This window comes from Anser brachyrhynchus, assembly GCF_964034855.1.
Source record: "Anser brachyrhynchus genome assembly, chromosome: 1".
Taxonomy (NCBI): Eukaryota; Metazoa; Chordata; class Aves; order Anseriformes; family Anatidae; genus Anser; species Anser brachyrhynchus.
Genome location: NC_137694.1, coordinates 107,516,385 through 107,539,282, shown reverse-complemented (window position 1 = coordinate 107,539,282; position 22,898 = coordinate 107,516,385). Strand labels below are relative to the sequence as shown.

General features: G+C 38.5%; 1 protein-coding gene and 1 long non-coding RNA gene across 2 annotated transcripts; both read left to right on the top strand.

Moving 5' to 3' along the window:
- The first annotated feature begins 4,951 nt into the window (after positions 1 to 4,951).
- LOC308176262 (protein EURL) lies at positions 4,952 to 22,147 on the top strand. Its single transcript, XM_080551799.1, has 5 exons — positions 4,952 to 5,181; positions 5,412 to 5,542; positions 16,872 to 17,408; positions 20,598 to 20,660; positions 21,132 to 22,147. Exons 2-5 carry the CDS (start codon positions 5,419 to 5,421, stop codon positions 21,290 to 21,292), a joined length of 885 nt encoding a protein of 294 aa, XP_080407925.1. The 5' UTR covers positions 4,952 to 5,181; positions 5,412 to 5,418; the 3' UTR covers positions 21,293 to 22,147.
- Positions 17,415 to 17,736, top strand: LOC308176325. The gene is made up of 2 exons (XR_013938230.1): positions 17,415 to 17,601; positions 17,689 to 17,736. It is a non-coding gene; the product is annotated as an uncharacterized lncRNA (long non-coding RNA).
- Positions 22,148 to 22,898: the final 751 nt, after the last annotated feature.

The following is a 22,898-nucleotide window of genomic DNA, read 5'->3' as shown; positions in this document are numbered from 1 at the left end:
TAGGAAGAAACAAATAATATAGACACAAACTTTATGTTTAGATCCAGAGAGAGCTATGCTGCCAGCAGTATTCAAATTAAAGGCCTAAATGACTGGAAAGATAGTTTGTCATTCACAATAAAAACGGGGAGAAAGAGAGAAAGAGAGAAAAAAAAAAAAAAAAAAAACATGACCTGAATGTACTGTGCCAAGTTAGTTGTGGTAATTGCCCTCAAAGAGGTGGCAAAAAGGTACTGATTTGGATCGGGTGAAGAAAGACAGATCAGCAATGTAGGTGTAGAACCATGAGTCACCAGAATAAGATGTGAGTTTATGTCAAGTTAATGGATAAGACAAATAGAGACAGGGCTCACGGCTGTGAGAACTTCAGGAGATGCATGACTGATCATGATTAAAAGCTGACTGACAAGAATCCACAGCTTTAAGAGAAATAGCCAGGAATTAAAAGGAAAATCAGACACACACACCAAAAAAAAAAAAAAAAAGGCTATATGAAAACTTTATTTTAGAAATGATGGAATGACTTACACTGTCAGAAGATATTGACTGAGAGGTCAAGGAAGATTAATGTGGAATAGAATTGTGCTGGAATTTGGGTAGGAGGACGGTGTCCTTCACTTGTGAGAGTACTTTCAGTGATTGGTAGAAATGCACAAATTTGTAAATTGTTTGGTTATCAAAGAGGAAAACAAGGCTGTGCCAGAAATAAGGCTGTGGCAGCAGACAATACATTCAGCTAAACTGGAAAGAATAAGTGTAAAAGGCTTTGGTTGATCACTAAGGGGGCAAGAGGCATTGCAAAGGATAGTTAACTCTATGGATGAAACATCACTTAGAAATTAAGTGCTATGTCATCACTACAATTAATCACTGAGGTCTTATTAGCATTAGGAAACCTTGTGTGTTCTTCTAAACAGAAAATCAGGATAAACAAGTTCCTAGGAAATCGTTTGCCATAACATGAGGGCAGAGAATTCATTCCTCTCCTCTGTCTGCTGTTCATGACTTGTTTGAACAGCCACAGACTGATTTATCGCATCTCTGATCCACTGTAGCCAGCAAACTGCCATAAGCCTTTGCTTATAAGGCACAAACATTTGTTGCTCCACCTTCACATTCTGTGACTGAGGAATATTTTTACGTTGGCTCAGCTTCCTCCACTTTGTGGCCTAGTAAATGTAGACAATTGGAGATTTCTTCTTCTAATCTCAGAAAATACAGAACATGTTTTTCCAGGGACTGATTTTTCATGCTATCTGGATTTTTATTTTTTTCTGGAGCAATTGTGAAGCCAAAAACCTTAACAATGAGCAATCTGCTTTTCTAGATTGGTCAGAGCTGTGATTAGACCATTGGTACTGTGGTTAGCTTTAAAAGCTTTCCTCAGCAATGTCTTTTCAAGTTTGGTGCTGAGTTTGCCTACTGTCCAGAACAGGCCTACATCTCCTCCTATCACTGATTAATGAACAAAACTAAATTTTCACAGGTGAAGATCTCAGTTTAATGAAGTTATGTAAGTGAATGAGTGGAAGAAGAAGATGTAAGTGATAAATACTGGTGGTGTGACATGACCATGAAACACTCTTGTGCCATAGAATGACACAAATACTCCACAGAGTGAGCAGTGAAGGAATTTCCTGGATTTGTATAGCAGAATAGGAAGGAAATTGAGAAAAGGAACTGGAGGAAAATGGCAATAAGGGGAAGAAAAGAAAAGCAGAAAGAGGCTGGAGAAGAAAGACTTAGGCTGTCATTACCCACCTATTGAGGAAGTCGGTTTAAATAGTTTCTGCTGCTGCTTTCCACTCCTCCTACCATCTTGACACAACTGCTGTGCCAAAATGAATGTTTGGGCAATCATGCAGTGAATTGTACAGGAATCTGGTTGATATTGGTTACTTCAGCGCATAACTCAAATTAAAATAACAGGAATAAAGAGGATAGAAGCAGAGAACACTTAAGCTGACACTGCTGCCAAGAGGACTATGGGATCATAGCCTGAAGGAAAAGCATAGAAAAGGGACTGGATAAATGTACAGAAGGACTGGGAGCAAGGGCTAAGACTGGTGATGCTGCATCTAGTTTAATGTAATTTCAGACTACGGAAAGGTCAGCCACATCCCCACCCCAAAAACCCTTACTCCAAATCTAGCAATAATGTATCTGAAGTTATAGTCATTTCAATGAGCTCACAAAGAGAAGTCTTGCTTTGTTTGTTTTCCTCTTCCGGGTCACCTCAGTGACTCAGTTCACCTTAGAGCTGCCATAAGGTCCAACGATTTTCAGATCCAACGAAAATTAAATGGCCAGATGAGGGAGAGAAGAACTGCCTCTTTGCAGTTAGGTTTTACATCACACACGAAGAGGGGATAAGAATAGTTAGTAAAGGTTTAAAATAATACATTACAGAAAATGTTAAAAACTGAGTAAAGTTAAAAGAGAAAGAATGTGAGTGAAAGAATAAGAAGAAACAAGAGATCACAAAAGAAAAGAGTCAAGACAGGGGATACAGCAAGGTATTTCTATCTCTATATATTCAGTCTTCCAGAGGTGAAAGCTAAAATAAGCAAGGAAAGTCTAGAGAACACAGAAACATCTGATTCATTAAAACAGGAACAAGTAAAAGAAACTATGGAAAACAAAACAAACAAAGAAACACACACAAAAAAAAAAAACACAAACAAATCAAAACAAACAAAAAAGAGTTGGAGACAATGTATTTGTGTTTATCAGCTGCAGACAGAGAACCGCCTGAAAAACATTACGATCCATAGAAATGCCTAGAAAAGCCCCAGCTGCCTGACCTATAGAGGGAAAGAAAAATATAAAAAATAATCCCCCAACCCAGGGGACAGCAGAATGAAGAGAACAGAGAGAATGAAATCAGGCTGATTTTGGAATGTTACTTTTTAGATGTTTTCAAGGTGGGAGACCTCACCTAGACTATGAATTCCAAATTCAAATTCTTTATAAACTTTTCTCCTTTCCTGCATCTCTTTTAATATACACACACAGATCTACACAGGTACTTTCACTTGAGCAGCGCTAATGCTACTCATTACCTCCTCTGGGAGTTTGCTGCAGTATCTTTATTAATGCCTAACATTATTGCTCTTCTCCCTGGACTCCTGTTTGTCACTGCATTTTTCAGTAAAAATATATTTTAACTTTAGAACTTCTGCATCTTCACAAAGAAAGCTGTAACTAGCATGTCCTCAAAAGACTGACACAAGCCTTCATTTCTAATTTTTAGCTCTTTAGAGTGAAGATACCAATGAAGTCAAAGCTATGATTTCATGATACAGGGGGCAGAGTACTGCTTTCAGCTGTGCATTATCCCTTCAGCTGCCTTTCCACCACTGCTTGTAGGGCCATACTGTGAAGCAAAACAGGGAATCAATCTGAGTTAGAATTAATTTTCTTTCTTTTAAATCAGTTATCCTGTCCCTTGTGTCATCTCATCAAGACTAAAACATGGTGAGGAAATAGCTTGGGAACACAACCAAGCAGCTAGGGGAAGGTGAAGCAGTGGGAATTACTAAAACATGCCTACTGCCAAAGCCTCCCTAAAATGTAAACACAGTCTCAATAAGGAGGGGGAAAAGAGAGAGATGACACAGATTTTTTTGTTACTAAAGTAATTTTCCAGTGTAAGTAAACTCCTAGCTAGAACAATGTGCAATGAGGAAGCAAGGGACTTGGGAGGAAATATGTATAGGTATACATACATACAAACAACATCATGAGTACTAATTAAGGTTGCTTGGGGTTTTTGTTTTGTTTTGTTTTCATAGTTTTGCACCTGAAACTTTTCCCTTCACTATTTTCAATGCAATGACCTCTGTATTTTAAAGTGATTGTTCTTACAAGGAAAGCAGTTCAATTGCCAAGAGCCATACTGTTTCCCACACGTCATTTGTTAACAAGATTCATAGCTTTTTCGCCATTGGATTTCACAGCTGCGGATACACAGTGGCAGTGGGGTGTTAAGACTCAATAGTCTTTGGATTTATATCAGATTCTGGAGGGGAAAATACACCCATATTTATAGATAGTATAATCCCTTCTCGTCATCTGCCCAGTTTCTCCTTTCTGTTTGTTTTGTTTGTTTGTTTGTTTGTTTGTTTAAATCCTCTGCTCCAGGCTTACATCTCTTTCTGTCTGAATATTACTTTTGCAATTAAGCCAGGCTGCTGCTTCTTTGCCACCCTTCAGGTGTATGAAAAAAGCAGCCAAGGGAAATGGAAATGCCATCCTTCTCGCAAGTCCAGCATCACGCAGTGGGAAAAACAATTGGAGGAAGATTTCAGGAAGTTCTGGGATATGTTCTGCTGCACTCCCACAGAAGCAAATCTAAAGTCTACGCACTACTTTAAGAGCTGTGAAGGAACGTAGTAACACAGAGTGACTTTTTTTTGTTTGTTTCTTTTTGATAGAGTTGCAAAAATGCCCTGAGAAAATACAGTGAAAGGAAAAATAAACTGTAAACGATAAGCTGTAGGAAAATGTGTTTAGAGAGAGGAGATTCTGGAAGATTACACATCTCTTTCGTACACAGCCCTATGTGACGTAACAGAAGCGTGCTGTGGGTGATTTCCTTGCACTGGGGAACTTCTCGGGAAGATATGCGCCACCAGCCACGGTTTCATGAGCAGAGCTACCATGGTTTTACTTTCCACCCCAGTACTTGGGGCTTCCCATTACGCCCAGCACGCACACTGGAGGCCCCAGCGCTGGTCGTGCCCCTTGCATGCTCCTGTCAAAACTCCTAACCCTGTTGTGAGGGAACTTTCTCCTTCCTTCCTTCCCTCCCTCCCTCCACAGGCACAAGGAGCGTGAGGCAACAGCAATCCCCAAGGACCAAATTTTTTATTATTTTCCCTAGAATTAGGTTAAAACAACAACACCACGCACACCCACTCACACTCACTCCCCACACACACACACGCACACACGCACACAGGCCCTGGGCGAGCCCAAGCGGCGGCGGCGGGCAGGGGCGCTCTCCGCCGCTGCAGCTGCTCGGAGGCCGGGCGGCGGCCGCCTCGTCCCGCCTCTCCCTCCCCGTCCCGGCCGAGCCCTTGGAGTCGTCCGGAAGCGGCGGGCGGCGCCGGGGCGGCGGACAATAGCGGGGCGCCGGCAGCGGCAGCGGGTGGGTGGCGGCGGTGCTGGAGCGTGGAGGTGAGCTGGGCTCGGCTGGGCTGAGGGGGGGACTCGGGGCGGGGGGCTGCGGGCTCGGGGTTCGCTCCGTGGGGGTCCCGCCCCCGTCGCGGCCGCGCCCCGCGGAAGTTCCCCGCGGAACTTGTCCGGGACGCTGCCTCCCGGAGGGGTTGTGCTGGAGCGCGTGGCGGCCGTTGGTCGCGCTGCGGCCGTTATTAACGGCTTGCGTGCCCCCCCCCCCCTCCCCCCAGGGTCAGGATGAACGAGGAGCAGTTCGTCAGCATCGACCTGGACGATGACAACGTGTGCAGCGTCTGCAAGCTGGGCACCGAGAGGGAGACGCTGTCCTTCTGTCACGTCTGCTTCGAGCTCAACATCGAAGGTAACGGGTGGTGCGCCCGGGGCTCTCTGGGGCCGCAAACCCCGGGTAAAGCTCGTGGTGGGGAGACCGCCGTGTTCAGAAGTTTTCCTGCTGAGCCAGCCGGTTTGTTAGGTTTCCAGCCGGTGGTTTTTCTGGGCTTCCTAACAGAGCGCCTCTTCCCTCCCGTCGGGTGTGAAGGTGTGCTCGTGTTTCACCAGCCTCGGCAGCCTCGCGGTGTTTTACCTTCTGGCGCTGAGCCCTGGGGTCTGTTCCGATGGAATGGAGCGCCTGTGCTGCCTTTATCAAAAGCTTTTGCTCAATGATCAGAGTGGGTTATATATGAAACTTACACTGCGAATTTCAAAGCAAAGTTGTTCTTGGAAGCAGATCAGTGTTTCCTTTTAAGTGGAAATAATCAAAGGTCTGTTTTGTGCTTTCATAAGATGGTAATACATGCAGCATGATAAAGACTGGATTCATAGTCAAACCTCCTTAAAATTTGCCAACTGTAAAGTAGGAGTTTGGGCTCTTTTTAAAAGACTGACCTTGTAAGCGTTGTCACTGGCCTCCAGAACAGTATGGATTGAGTAAAACTTGTGTGCTTCTAGAGCATGAAGCCTCATTTTCCCAACAAATTTACCTATCTTGCTCCTTGTCTTCGTCTGAAGTAAGTGTTGGGCATGAATGAACAGACTAGAACAGAGATTTACTTTCTTAAGTCAGATAAGTGTTTTTTTCTTCTTTTAATGCTTAAACGTTCTCTCTTGATTTTTTGGGGCAACAAAGTAAGATGTTCCTTCTTAAACAAGTGGTGTTTGCCAGTTCTGTATGTGTGACCACCTGGAGTAATCTAAACTTGTACGAGGCAATTAAATGTGAAGATCCTAAAGCTGTAATGTGAATAGTCTAATTTTCTTGATGACAGATAACAGTATTTGGTTTGTTTGATATATGTGAGAGTATACTGAAAGTCTGATCTAGTCTTTTTGAGGTGGAGTGCTGTGAGATATAAGCACCGTGCCCAGAGAGTGGTCTGGTTGCTTATTCTGAAACACAGAAGCATAAGACTGTCTGGAACGTAGGGGACTGTAAGCGTTGTGTTCAATGTACTGCTTCTATTGTGCATCTTACTTTTAGTGCATGTATAAGTAATAGAATTTGTTCTCACCTCACAGAAACCTGAAAAATGTATTAGCAAATTGGAATTCCTTTCAAACATAGACCCTGTACTTCTTTAATTAAAAAGTTGGGACTCTAATTTAAAAAAAAAAGTCTTCAAGGCATTTACTAATAGACGTGATATATATTTTAATCTGAACAATGCTTTCATGCTTGAGTAGTAATCTTCTTGCTTTTGTTTAGAAGAGAAATGCTTGTATATCTGCACTCTGTCATATAAAACTCAGAGCAACTGTCTAACCTAAATCAAGATGTCAGTGTGCTTTAATTTCCTTCCTGTTTTCAAATGATAGGTTTGCAGCAAAATTAGGATGCTTCTTTCTCTAGACTCTTTAATTAGAAAAAAAAGTGTTGCCATAATTAGAATTAAGTAAACCAGTTACATTCAGAATCTATTTTTGTAGTGGAAGTGGTGAAATAAATAAAACAGAGTGCATTAAATAAATTGCTGGATGGTTATTTGTGCTCTGTTTGAAAAGCTGTGGACTTGTCAAAGTTTCTTGTAATGGATATTACTTTACAAAATGATCATGTTTTTTAGCTGGAACCACGTTATATTTATTTTCCAGAATTCTAAATAGACTTGATAATAGCGAAGATGTAGTCTGTGCAGCAGTATACTCTGCATAATCTTCCAGATTTTCACTTAATTTAAAAAAAGATAACTTGAACAGAATACTGATGAAAGCTCACCTGAAACTGAGGACACTACATTCTTAATTTCTTATTTTGCATAGTTAAAGAAAAGTATTAATATCTTAGTCACTGCAGCATCAAAATACCTCAATTTCTGATATTGTCTTATGTGCTCTTTGAAAAGATGCACTGTTACTTTTATGGGGAGAGGAGGCTTAAGATCAGCAGAGGTTGTGTAAGTGACTTTGGAAAGAATCTTTAAAAGAATTTTTATCTGAACCACTGTATGAGCCAGTTCTTTACCGTATCCAGGATCACATTCCTTCTACTTCTGGCACATCTGTTGCATTCATCTCCTGTATTTGTCTATGACAAAGACAATGATTTATATGTATCTAGAAGAGCAGTCTTTTGAGAGCCCAGGGTAGGGAATGAAACAGATAATTCACAGTAACTCTGAGTGTTATACTGAATGTTTTCATACCAACTTGCTGCTTATATTGTAACAACCTTCAAATAACGACTTGTTGCACAGAATCAGCTGACTGTAAGTTGTCAACTCTGTAAACGTGCTATCTATCCCACACGTAAAAAAAAGTGTCATTCTTGCTAATCGCTTTTATTTGAAATCATATTTAAAAATCCAGGAAATTAAAACATTCTTTTTTTATTCATGTATGTTTTTAAGTGATTCAGGAAGTGAAACAGGCTATTTCACATTTATGCAATAGCTAGGACACTGCTTAAGGATCGCTCCTTTTTTGTATTGGTGTGCATCAAAGGATCTTGCAGGAGCTGAAGTATTCCTGCTGTTTGTGTTAAAAGCAGCCAGTGTTAACTTCTGTATATGAAATTCTGGAATTAGTTTCCCCAATTTCCTTGTTCAAAAGGATTTAGTATTCTAGTGCTTTAATGAAACCAGTGAGAAAATTCTGTTTCCGTTCCTGCCAGCATCTGGTTCCTTAAACTTGTCTTTGGTAAATCCAGGCACATGAAACGAACCTAAGCCAAAACTTAGCTGCTTGAACCCCATCTGAAGCAGACTTTCTCAAAGGTATATAAACAAAATCTGTTGTACAATAAATTGCACAGTCTCCAAAACACAAAATATAGTACATATATACACAAAATATAGTACATAGCTGCACATTATAAATAACTACTGGTAAATCTTTGTGGTTTTGCACATATGTGAGCACATATGTGTGTAAAAGTTGTAAAAGTTTGTGTAGATGACACAAACCGATTCTGGATTGTCCTGGTTAAGTAAGATGAGTACTTAGAAACAAATTTGAGAACACCCCAGTGTGTAATGACTGAACAGGCTTCTTCCTGGATCAGTACTGTGATGTACAGCCTTTACTTTCCTGATGTTTTCTGTTTTTTGTAACCTTTATTATGTTTGGACAATAGCTTAGTAGTGATGCATAATTGAAATAAACATTCAAGTTCTTTTTCTAGTCCTTTCATACAGACCCCCGTACAGAAAACTTAGTCTGTGGTCTGCATTAGCCAAGTAATTGTTGAGTTACTGAACAAGTAAAGCTAGTTATGTTGTCGTGAAAATTTTGTTTTTTGATCAGAAATATTGTCTCTATAATTTGTCTTTGAATACTAGATTTATAATGTTTAAATAATAGCTTATCCTAAGACCTGGTGGTTCTTACTGTGTACAGTTAATTCACGTAAGCTATTGGTTTGATTGCAGCTTAGAGTTGTCTGAGCTGTTATGTCTGTCGCTGAATTTATTCAGGAGTGGTGTGTATGGATTGTAGGGCCCGTTTCTCTAAAGTTAACTGAAAGATTGATATCAAAATAAGGAGAAAAGGGAAAACGGGCATACAGAATAAACAGAAAGCCAAGATGCAGGTTTAAACTGTCTCCTATTAAGTGTCATCAACTTTTCTTGAGGAACGGGGGAGATTGCTGTAGAGGAGAGTTTAGCAATGCTTTTGCTGTTATTCAGTCTAAAGAAGGGGGGGGACAAAAGGACAGTGTTTCTGTCTGTTGTGCTTGCCCTTTCAGCTCATTTAGTTTGAGGATTCATGCTCAGGGAAATGATTAAAGTATGTGTAAATACCTCATTTATTCCCCAACTAGCCAGAAGGATGATTATCAGGTGATTTAGCATGTTGGGATACTAATGTGATTACTTAGACTTTAAGATACACAAAGCCAATGCTCTGGGAAATGAAGCTGGTTCTGTACAGCAGTTTTAAAGTTGTAGATAGAGTTTAGAATATACAGGAGGTGAGGGTATGCTGGAATTGGATGTTGGCTTCTGTATGCCCTGTACAGGCAAAGTGAACATCGGAGATTGTTGTGTACTGTTTTGTTTTTCTGAGTAGGTGCAACAGTAGTAATCAACCACTGGAACAGGAAATGTTTTAAATTCATGTGTAAGTAGATTGCATAAGCCAGGAAGTGATGTGTTGTATCTCAGTTTGAGACCAGTTTCTTCTCAAGAACCATTTCATTGTAGCATGCGAAAGTGATTAAGTGGACCATGATAGTAAATATATAATACTAACAACAGATCTGAAGTTAGAACTGAAGACTGGATTATGGTGGTGAAATACACACATACACTTATTTCTTGTGTTTGCATATACATATAAACAAAAACACCTGGTAATGGCGTCCCTACAATCTGCTTTGAGATGCCAATTGCAGGAGTTTCTGTTTCCAGGTTTCCACAGGACAGTATCTGTTTGTGCTGTGCTCCTCCTACTAGAAGGATGTAGCCATCTAGTCCACGTTTTGCAGAGCATGGAGAGGTGGCTGGAGTGCTGGGCAGTCATGCTGCCTGCGGGGCTGCTCGGGGTTCTTTAGATACCTCTACATGGTAACACGTTGTGCAACACAGATGTGTCCCTCATTGATGCACTCTCTGTGATCCTCTGAACAATGTTTGGGGAAATCCCAGCTTTGGAAGCTTTAATACCTGAATGTATTTGTGCAGACATCGCGCTCGGCTCTGAAAGTTTCGAAGTTTGTAGTAATCACAGTTTAGTTTTCATTATTTGTCATAAATGGTGTATTTATCTTATCCTGTTTTATGCTATCATGTCGTAAGGCAGAATTGTTTAAAAAGTGTCAGTTTGGGGTTTGTAAGAGAAATGAAACTGTAATGAATGGGAAAAATCTGTTTGAGCTGATTTTTATGTACTGTTTCGCTTATCTGTCACTGCTGACTATGATAACATCTTGGAGAATACTAACTGACAAGCAAACTGGCTTGCTTCCTTTTGTGTTTAGAGGTGAAAAACAGCTGAATTGTAAATGACAGGAGTTGAAACCAAAATCTGTATTGCAGGCCTTCTAACATGAAAGAGGATGTGGGGAGTAGATAACCCAGCAGTTACACTGGTTAATGTTAAGTACAGTTACATTTCCATGATCCTTTAAAGTGCGGAGAGACTCGCAGCATTTTAAGCAATTTCAGCATAAAATCTAGTGCATTCTAGTCTCAAGACTGAGGCAAAGTTGCTATAAACAAATCTGTCTTAGCTTTTTTGTATGTTAAGGTCTATAAAATCTTGTGTAATGTTCTCAGTGTTCATCTTTGAAAAATGTGGTTTTGTTCTTAAAAGTTGCAAGCACTCAAAATTCACATTTTTTTCCCCTCTTATGCTGTACAGAAGAATATCTTACTGAAGTAAATTAGGTTGTAAGATGTAGCTGAGAGGATTGGAAACTGCTGTCTCTACTTTCATTCTGTTCTAAAGTACGTCTTTTTTATGCTAATAAAATAACAAAACTTGTTATTCTGGCAACAAAAGCTAAAAACTTTCGTTGTTGTCCTTTAGGGTAGACGGATGAAAACTTGTTGTAAGGTAGCATTTGCGGTCCAGGGGCATGACTCATTTCTGCAACTTGAATGGACTTGTGGAACTAGCTGCAGCTTCCAGTAAACCTCTTAGCTATGAGTTCAAGTTCAAACATAGTTGGAGATGCTTTCTTAATCCTTTGAGTGCCATATAAGTATTGCTGAGTAAACAGAGCTGTGTGGCTAGTTCTGAAACTACATTTTTGAACTCTCTAACTTAGGGAAGTTTGTACATGCAAGCAAGTAATTTGAGCAGGTAATGTTACTTACCCTGGCATCATCCCGAATACAGAAATATTGTCTCATGGCTTCCGTTCTCTTCTAGGTCAGCTTAGTAGATTTCTCTTACGAAGTGAGGCATCTCTGACATAGTAGTTTCTGTAGTAAAGTTTTCAGCAGAATGCATTGGCTCATCTCATACAGTAGAAAAATCTCTTCCTAGATAGTAGCTTATAGGGAATGTGAATTTTGAAAATATGCTTAAAGGCTCAGTTGGATTTACGTTGTCCTATATAGAATGTTTGCTATGTGGCAAAGTACACGTAAGTTGATAGAAATGTAATGGGAGGTTTTGAGTACACACTTGATGAATGGGGAACACTGGTTTTATCAAAAAAAAGCAAAGAGAGAATTTTAAGTTATGAAAAAGATAATATCTAGTCGTTACTGTTTGTCTGCTTTTGGAATTTAATGAATGGCACTGGCATTTTTCCTTCCAGCTAATCTAACAAATCAGAAGATTTAAATGAAACTGCGTGCATACACTTGAAGATACCATTCGGCTTTAAGTCCTGTGAGGCAGATGTATTGGAGATAAGTCTGTAATGGCCCCATTTTTCAGTGTTGGCAGGATTGTACAACTGGAGAATAACACGTCTCCCCATCCCCTGTCATTTAGATGTGAGGGTGACCTACTGTCACAGTTCGCCATGGGCTGGTTTTATTTAATGTATTTTGAAGAGGTCTTGTGGCAAGAGCCCTCCTCTTACAGCAGTCTGAGTGATCTGACTAGTGGATGGACACGAACATTTATGTCCATCAAGCAATTTTTTGGGAAGCATTTCCTTCCGTGTCGCACGTCCTAGTCCTGCACACAAGATAAAATCAAAATTGAGCTTGTCTGGTCTTAATGTTTTCAATGGAGATAAGTAGTTGTTCAGGGGTTGTTTCAGAGGCCGGTAAAAACATCGGTGTTTCAAGAGCAGTACTGTGTAGTCACAGAAGACAGCTGGGGAGAGCAGTAACTGGAATGTTTCAGGAAGTCAAAGCCAGTGCATCCTGTGAAAATCCCCAGAACTGACTGATAGACGGTAGTCACACATCCACACTGTGATATTACTTGTTGCGAAGTACAGAAGTCTTACTTTTATTTGTCTCTGTGTTCATAGTGTTAAAGTAGTCTGTTCTCTAAAACTGAATTATCTTTGTGTCATTTCATCCATGTCAGTTTACCAGGTGGTAGATTTTTCTGAAGTGGTGATGAAGAAAAATACAGAGTATTACTTCTTAGTAAAAAGAAATAAACATCTTTTCTGCCTCATAAAGCTGATGGTATTGCCCAGAAGAGAAGGACTTATGCCAAAGGAAAGTACTCTTAGTTGGGGCAATTCTGGTAGGTCATTGCTAGTCTGTGCTGGCACAACAGCTACTGTGAATCCTCAGATCCTGGGATAAGATTCTAAAATGTTAGTGGCAGATGTTATGCACATCCTCTGTGTGGGAAGGGACTGTCACCTTAGTACAACAGAGAGAATGTTTTTTGTGTATGTTTGTTAACATAGAAATTCACACCAGGTTTGTGAAAGCTGAAGCAATTCTGCTAGCCTAAAGACAACTTCCAAACCACTTTTATGTTTTCTGTTCCTTAGTTTATTGAAGAGTATCTAGATAGAACCACAGTAGGGTAAGAGAAGGAGGTGGTTGTAAATTCTGATGAGGGATGGGTTTTTTATTCTTGTAGATTGGAAGCTTTTGTAATAACTGGCCCTATGTTCAGAAATAGTGCTGTTATGGCTAGTATCCTGTGGCTTATAAACAGCAAAACTTAAACTTCTGAAGGAATGTTTTTTTCTTCTGTAATAGGTGTGCCTGAAATTAGCAACTGTTATTACTGCGTTCTGAAAACTTCATTTCTTTGAGCAGCATGCCTCTGGAGTGGGAAAGTTAACGATGCTCAAAACTCTTCTGGAAGATAAACTTAGCAGTAGGAAAGACTGTTAAATTGCTTTAAGTTCATGTCAGAGACATAAAAATCAGATGGGGCTTCATAAAGCCATGCTGCAGTTTCTCTTGTTCTGTATGACTGATAATTGTGTGTTTTCTATTTTGAGTAGTCTTACACCCTCTGGGAAAGAAGAGGTCATGCCTGGAAAATGGTCCAATTAAAGAATGATGAGACTTTCAGTGGTGTGGGTTTTTTTTTCTTCCTGTTGTTGTTTTATTCATACAATAGTCTTCTATCTCGTTGAAAGTGAGCAATAGGGAATTGTTTAACATCTGCAGTGAAGATGAAATGTGCGAGCCTTGGAACCTGATCTGTGTCCCTTAGCCAGCTGCATTTCTACTCTAGGATTTCCTATACGCTTTCTAGTAGAATTAGCTGGCGTTTGTCAGCACCTAATCCGGGCTGGGATTCTCTGCTTTTGTCTTCTGAAGGGTCAACCTCTGAATAAATGTGTTTAGAGTGTTTTATTAAAAAAAAATATCAGGATAGGGCTTCTTAGACCAATATATGAAAATTCTGTGTAGTGCAACGTACTCTAGTTCAAATGTGTTTCATATCTGAATTTATTTTGCAGAACACTTACAGAGAAGCTTTTGATACTTCTATATCATTAGCAGCCCCGTAAACTATTTTAAGACTATAGAGCTCATGTGTATTTGGCTTCAAATATTTTATATGGGAGCCTGAGGTTTTTACCTGTGCTTGAATATGAATGCATATGCAGTTTTGTGTACTCAATATCCAATTTTAAAAAATATTTAATATTCTTCTAGAATGTTTTTTCATTGTAGTTCTGTTTCTTACTTGCCTTTCTTCTGCTTTGTAAACAGAAGTTACCGTAGTCTGTCAATCAGTTGTTAGTACTTACTAGTTTATTTTCATACATTTACCATTTAATGTGTAAATCTTAATGCCCCAAAATCAAAGAGAGCATTTTAAAAGAACAACATTTATAAATTTGTTTGCTCTAATGCTGATTAGAACTTGTTTCTGGACAAGTAATGTGTTACTTTAACGGAAATAAAAAGGCAGAAATCCTCAGATGTGGTTTTTTAACTTATTTTAAGCAAAGCTGTAGTATTCTGTCATTTGTTGTGCGTTTCTTTTGTGATTGCCTCAGAGGTGATAGTGTGTATACACAAGGAAGCGTAGCCTCTCAGCCATCGGCTGTCAGCCATGCCAGACAGAGGAGCTAAGTGCAAGAGGCCATGCCTTGGGAACTAGTGCTTTCACTGAACTAGCAAGACTCTGTTCTTGTATTTTTAATAAAAACAGTGTTATAGTTCTTCCCCCAGTTTTGGGGGGATGGGGTGGGCTGGGAGAAGAGTAGAATCAGTCCGTGCAAAACTGTGTTTGCCCCAAACATCCTTAACTGTGCTTTCTGTGGTTCCCTTCTGTTTCCTTCACCAAATCTTCAAGTATTTGCTTTAGACTGGATTTCTCTGTCCTGTCACTAGAAGGCATTGACTTCATTCATTCATCTTAGGATGAAATTGTTAGGTGGGTTCCTGAGAGCTACTGTATGGAAAATTGTTCAAGACTTTTTTTCCTTCCAGTCTGTTGAAGTTCTCTGTAAGTTTAAAACAAAACAAAAAAACTACAAAGAATCACTTGGGTAAAGCAAAGAGCGTTGAACAAATTAGTCTTAGATTTTGTAGGGTTTGAAATGTGGCTGTCTTACAACTTCAGTTGACAGTGTTTTCTGTTTCTTCATGGCTTAAAGATTTAGTTTATATCATACTACCCAAGTTAAACATGTTTGCTATAATCATACTGATAAGCTCTGAAGATAAATGACTTGCCTTTCCTTGTTTTCACTAGAAATGTTTTTTTGTTTTTGTTGTTATTATTTTAAAGTCTCTAGAGGAAGAGAGAGAGGAAAATAGCCATTGCAAGCAGACAGATCATTTAGAGTTTAAGAAAAGTTAGTGTATTAGTGGGATTAGTGGATGTTTATTTGCTGAAAGAGGTGGAAAGATTTTTGAGGTGCTGGGTGAGAATCTTGACTTTATAGCTATGGAGGTGACACCTGTACTTTGTACTTTGTTTCCTTCTTGAAAACTGCCTCTGGCTAGGATTTGGTTTTTTGTTTGCTTCAATGCTTAGTTCCTGGACAGGAGGAATATCTGTTTTCATTACTTTACCTTTATCCTCTGCTGCTGAGCACAAAATAAATTCCACTCTCATCATTTTTCATTGTCCACTCTTGTCATTTTTGACCTATAAATTGTATGTACACTTCTACGAACATGGCCAGAACAGTAACACTCCTGAGTTTCACTGATGTTTACAGAGTAGAAAATAAAGAAAAATTGTAATGGCTCATCTCCATGTTTTACCTCCCAAATATGGAACATCAGTTACCAGTATGTGAGAGATTCAAAATAAAGTGCTTGGATTTGTTTTCAGGACTTTAATATTAAGAATCTTACCTTTGTTGACTTCAGTAAGCATTGGGCACTTTCAGCTAGTGGTTCTCAGAAATGCTTTTTGTTGTTTGTAATCAGGGACATAATTGTGTTACATTTGTTTTTTGTTCATATTGGGAACCTCCTAGTAGTGTACTGAGTGAGATAAGCCAGACTGCTCAGTATTCTTAACGCAGGTACTGAATCTACTGCATAGGTAAATCTGAACAAAAATAAGTATTCACTGAAGGTGAAAAAAGTTATTTTGTAGTGGAGTACTATTCACTTCATGAAATAGTAATTTCTCATGCCATCTGTCTTAACAACTGTTGATCTTCACAGATTGTGTTCCTTCTTAACATGTCAATCACTATCAATTACTTTTGAGGTTTGAGTAAATTACCTGCTGTAGCTATTTGAATAGTCTTTGAAGGAGGACAAGCAAAGAGGAGGACAAGCATCCATGTTACATGGAATTAATTTCAGGGCAGTTTAATGTTGGCAAATGCCAACAGTGCTAGAACTCAATTCTCAAGCTAGGCTACAGGCTTGTACTAATGCAAAATAATAAACTGTGACCAAAGTCTGAATTATGTTTCAGCACTCGAAACAAACCTGGGTGCTTCAATACCTGTGAACCAGATGGCTCAAAACATTATACATAGAAGATGGTTGCGTGAATGGCTGCTATCAGATTGCTCTTCAGTATTGTTCAGTGGAAATGTCTGATACATACTTAGAATTACTTAGGACAAATTATAAACGTCTGTATAGCTTTCATCCAGTATGTATGCGGCTGGCAGCTTGCTTCATCTGTGTTATCACGTAGGAGGCGCATGGAGGTAACCTGCGAGTCCCAAGTCGTGCACTAGAGATTACTAGTGTGAAGGATTTGAGATTGGGTGGGATTTCAGATCATTTAGGTTATCTAATCACATACCAGGTTTACTTCAATGATGAGACTGTTAATATGAAAGCATCACTTATTTTATTTTATTGGTTGCTTGTGAATAAAGGTTTTGAAAAATTAGTTTAGATAAACAGTAAGTGAACTCTGTTTTATTGTCTTTACAGGAGTACCAAAGTCAGATCTTCTACATACAAGATCTTTAAGGGGCCACAGAGACTGCTTTGAAAAATTCCACTTAATAGCAAATCAGGACTGTCCGCGGTCAAAGCTCTCTAAAAGTACATATGCAGAAGTAAAAAATATCTTGAGCAAAAAAATTAACTGGATCATACAGTATGCACAAAACAAGGATTTAGACTCCGACACTGAAAGCTCAAAAACATCCCAACACCCGTTTTTTAACTTCAGACATCAGACTGATAGAAAATTACTCCCACAGTTTGACTCCCCAGTACCTAGATACTCTGCAAAATGGATAGATGGAAATTCCGGAAACATCTCAAGCTGCTCACAAAATCTTTTAGAACAAAGAGAATCCTCTGATTTCAGACTTGGTATGTTACAAGAAACAGGTGCTACGTTCTGCTGCAACAATGTTTTGTGGTCTAATCACAGCCAAGCCCAGAAACCTGAAAAAGCTGAAAGTGATACACGCACTGGTGTTCCTCATCACAGGCATCCTCATTACAGCAGGGAAGAATGTAAGTATATATCTATTTACATGCAGCCTCGCAAGCTGGGGGGCACCTTCTGAAGTATCTCTTGACCACTGTATGTTACCACAGGGCATTAATTCACAGCCAGAAATGCATCTTTTAACAGTTTAGAATTACTGTAAAATCTGTGGGAAAATGTGGTTATGTAGTTAAGTAGATAGTTTTCGTGGGTGGAGAGGTGGGTTTTTGTTCACTTTTTTTTTTTAACTTTCCTGATAGTTATACACCAAAGCAATACACGGTCTGTCTAATTTTTGTTTTAAAGAAAGGATACAGTTGATTGCAGTCAGTCTTTAATACGTCAGTTGTGACAGTCACACTCCTGCTTATGCAGACTATTAAACTCCTGAAAGCAACCATCTTGTTGAACATCAGTAGTGTCTGGAGCTACCTTTTGGATAGAGCTGCCCTAAACAATAGAGGAAACTAGAGGTAAAGTAGCAGAGCAAACTTGTGAAGCAACATACAGAATTAAACGTTCTTAAAAGCAGTAGATTCTCCATGTGCACTTCTAGATTTTTTTTCTTCTGCCTGTTGAGCATAAGAAAAAAATAAGTTTTCCTCTTATTTCAGAAGAAGGTTACTGGAAGAGTCTTCAGACATACATTTAGGTTATTGTAGTCTTTAGAATCAAGTTACATAAGATGTGTCAAGTGCAGGTTCCTACAGATCCGCTCAGTTACCTTGATGCTTCTGAACAGTTCTTAGTCCTAAACTAGCATACATTAACTCTTTCTTTTGTAAATGAGGAGAGTAATTGGAGAGTGTTTTTGAATTTCAACAGACCCAAGAAAGAAGATGAAAAAGCTAGTAAAATGTTCAGTGGAAAACTTAGATAATGGAAAAAAAGGTAACAACAGAATTTGGAATGAGAGAGTGAGAGAAAGGGGTGCTGTAAAATTTGGAATTGGTTTCTTTAGACTCCCATTTTTAACAAACTAACAGAACTTGTCCTTGTAAAGTTTGGTTATTTCTCATTCCTTACAAGACAATTTTAACTGCTGTATGATGTTTTTTATTGTGTTTGTAGTAAATTAGCAGTCGCAGTGCCATAAATCAAACCAGATATGCTGTGCTGTTTGACCACCTGTTCTGTGGAGTCATAAATTGGAATTAAATCAGAACAGCATTTAACAGAGGAATTATGAAAGCTTGACCTGGTTTATGGGGTTATCTAACTGAAGTTAGTCACTTTGAATTTATCTCTCTGATCTTAGGACAGAGGAATATAAAACTCTTTTTGAGTGCAATAACTTTTTTTCCTATCTGCTATGACTGCATCATATACTTTTAAGGCATTTTTGCTTTGTGTTTTAAGTAATTAATTTTAACATTATTTATCTTTTCTGCCTTGTAAGATATTCATTTGGAAACTTTGTGCTTGTGTAAAGTTTATTTTAGAGAAAAATCTAGTAGGACTTTCTATGCCAAAATTAGGTCCATTCTTATTGCAGCACCAGCACTGTAACAGCGTAACATTCTATTTAAAAAAAAAAAATGTTGCTAATGTAACTGTAAATAGCTTGGTCAGTATTTCTTAAATTTCCTCAGCTGTGCATAGAAAAACTTACTTTAATTTAGTATTCTGTTCCTGTATCAGAGTTATGTGACATAACAAAGACCTGTCCTGATATACACAAAGAGGGGGGAAATGTGTGAACCTGCCTACCTGCTGCAGCTAATGAAATGTTGATGAAAATAATGAAATAGAAAGTGACTTCTTACCCCTGGGTATAGAAAGAAGGGAAGACTTATTGATTTTTTTTCTTTTGTTCCTTTGTAATTATTAATTACCATATTAAATCTGATCAGACCTTTCATGGACCTTAAAATGCATCAACTTAAAGTATGGTGATTTGTGAGAAAATCTGTTCTGTGGAGCTGAAGGTTAGGAGGAGCACTGCTGTAATCGGCTGTTGGAGGAGACAGGTGGATCTGTTCTTCTGTTAAGTGGCCTTATGTCTTGAGCAGCTACAAGCAGGCTATCTTAGCTGTTGCCAAATTCTTTAGTTTGGCAAGAACAAGAGAAAGTTAATAACCACAATTGCAAGATGTGAGAAAGATTGGAAGGGAAGGCTTAGGATAACAGAATAGTCTTTTGGGTAAGTAAAAGTCAGCCTCGTCAGAACTTATGTTTTAAAATTAACAATACAGAAACTTCTGGCATTCAAAAATCCCTGAACAAAAGCTGTGTGATTGCAGTATGGTCCCCGCCCTGAGGTGTGCAGTGAGCTTTGCTAAGCTGCAGCACTCAGGGGCAGGATTTACAAGGTCTTAAAGTTTGTTTCAGCATCCCGTAACCTCCTGTGTTGGCCAGGCTTGTCAGTTTTTACCATCCTGCCCTGGGGCATTTCAGCAGTAGATATGGCACCAAGCTCTGACCACCACACCCGGGTTGAGGGACTTCTAGGAAAGAGGCCTCTGCTTCTTTGCTTGCTACTGTGATTGAGATCTGTGTAGAATACTTTCAAAATTCCCTCCTTTGAGGTTTAATGTGCATTTTGTCTGAGGATGAGCAGCGTGCATGTCTTAGAATAGTCTTTATATATAGGAGGAGTTTTGAATGATGCAGAGGGTCTTTTAGTTCTCACTAGGAATGTAGCAGAAGAAAGTGAGAAATAAACTTTTTATTTTTTTCATTGTTTATCACCAAGTCACAGTATGGAAACTGTATACAGTATTTCTATATGCATAGGCACAAAACTTTATAGGTAACAGATGTAGCTGCATGCTGAAAAGTCTGTTCAGAAGCAATTTTCTAAGGGCTTGCAAATGAAGCAGGACTCACTTCAGTATTGTCCACTTGCCTGCAATTAAACAGATGTACTTGCAGGGATAACACTGTGGAAAACATGTTTTGCTGTCAGAACTTAAGTCCAAGAAGTGTTAAAAGGGGACAAGCAATTCTGATTCTAGACACTTGTATTTTGAGTGCCTGAGCTTGCATCTTCTTGATGCCAAGGAAGGGGCTTTCCTATGGAATAGATACTTGTCTATGTCAGCATAAGAAAATTTTCAAACTTTCCAAAATAGCTAATAAACAGTGTGGCCTCTAATTTACTGTCACACACCTGTTGATCATTTGAAAGCAAATAAAAACAATTTGATAAAATGGCAATCTGTTTAGAGGTACTTATGTTACTTTGGAAGTGATAACGGATTTTATTCTTACAGTGAATATGATGACTCCTGGAGAGTTAAAGCAACTTAATGAAAAACTTCTCAAGCAAATCCAGGGTGAGAATTTTTCGGTACTCTTTGTTTTGCCTTTGAGCTGCTTTATGGTAAATAAAATCTTGTTTAAAAAGAATCTAATGGCTTTGCTATCAGTTAATTTTGGAATTGAGATCTCATTACATCTAATTCCTACATAAAGCAAGAAGCTTCTGTGTGCTTTTATTATGTAACCTTACTGGGTGAAACAGATTTGCACTTAATGTGTATTTTTGTTATATATGTATTTTTTGCCCTGGGTTCAACTTTGTTTCAAGTTACCAATTGTTCCACTTTGACTTGGGTCACCTAAAACAAAACTGGAGATCCTGTTCAGTTTACAATGCATATACCAAGCTGTGCTGGAACTAAACAATGTTCTTGTGAGTGAGCCACTTAAATATCTGTGCCTTTTTAATAGTAATGTTCACCATTACTTGTTATCCCTATAAAAGTAGAGCGATGAAGTGCATTAACCTAATAATGTTCTTGCAGATGTGTTTGAGGAGCTGACGCAGCAAGTCCAAGAAAAGGACTCGTTGGCCTCAGAACTGAATGTCCGTCACATTGCTATTGAGCAGCTGCTGAAGAACTACTCCAAATTGCCATGTCTACAAATGGGCCGTACAGGAATGAAAACAAATGTCCCCATATAATGGGGATACAACTCGTATCCCCTGTATAGCTAACTTTCCCTGATGGCTTTGATAACTGCTACACAAATATTTAGAAGCTTTTGAGGAAACTTGGGCAGCTTGCTCTTTGCATTCCTAATCCATAAGGAGTCTTATTCCACTTTGGTTTTAACAGAATAGGCAAATATCATAGGTATTAAAATCACTGTAATAAGGCCTATTCCCACTTTGGATATTTTTTTTGCCCATAAAGACGCATGAGCCTTGAACTGACTTTTGTTTTGTTGATAATAAAATTGTTTCTAACAAGGAATGACCTGAAGCCTGTAAATCTGCCTACTTTATACAGAGGAAAATGAGTTTTGATCAGATCTGATCATATTACATCCAAGAGAGCTTTAAGGGAAGAACAGTATTAATGAAACACATTTTCTTATTTATTACAAGCAATATTTTATTATTGAAATTTTATACTAAATATTACTATTTTAGGTACTTTTCCAGATCTCTTTATAAAATGTTTGAATTACTCTGTGTAATGTTTATACCTTGTGTGTGATTGTTTATCCTTTTTCAGGTCAGTATCTTTCATGATACAATTAAAAAAAAAAAGTCTTGTTTCCCAAAGAGATGAATTTCACATGTTAATTCACATGAATTTCACATGTGCATCACTTATTTTTTATCAAATTTATAAATGAAGAATTTAGTTCATGAGATGTTTTAAAAAAAAAAAAAGAGAAAAAGCACAGCACTTCTGTTAAAAAAAATCCATAGTTTGGATTTAATACATAAAAGTTGTTTTTGTATGTGTGAAATTTTCAATGCTGAAAAAATGATTTCAAAGAAACTAAATAAATTTGTAATACTACAAAACCGTGTTGTGTTTTCTATAACGTTGGATCCAAGTGTGATAGTATTTTCATTTTTATATTCTAAAAAAGCAGAGACTATTCTGTTTTATAACTTGTATCAGTTAATCATACTGAAAAATTCAAGTTAATCTTTGCTGAAAAGACTGTAGAGTTATATTTGTATAAATGAAAGTTAGAGAGTTAACCTGAAAAAGTCAGGGATGGAGGGGAGAGACTCCCCCTTCCCCCAAATGTAGTCTTTGTGCTTTCAGACTTTAATGACTTCAAGTCAAAGCAGGGAATGTTTAGCGGGAAGAAAGGTTTAGATTTGGTTTTAACTTAAACTTTAGCTTAATTTGCACTTTTATTTTTTGATTGCTCTACCTGACATCTGAACTACATAGGACAGGTTTATTAATGCTTTCCTTGTAATGCAGTTCTGGATGGGCCCTCTGAGGGTTTTGGAGCAGCATGAGGGAGGATGCAGGGACTTGAACTTGTCTCTCCAAGTATTTAGTGGTGTAGGAAGGGAAAATAGGGGTGGTCGTGTATTGCTTGCATGCAAAAGTGGTCCTATATAAGTAAATGCGTACTAGCTAGTCTGTGATTATGGTTGTCAGAGGATGGATTAATCTCCATATGCAAGTTATTAATACAATACTAAGATGGCTGCAAGTATAATGTGAGAGCAGAAATACCATCATTGCTTACATCTGTGAAAACAATCATAATCATCACACAATCTGAAACAGACTGAATCTAAACATTCCCAG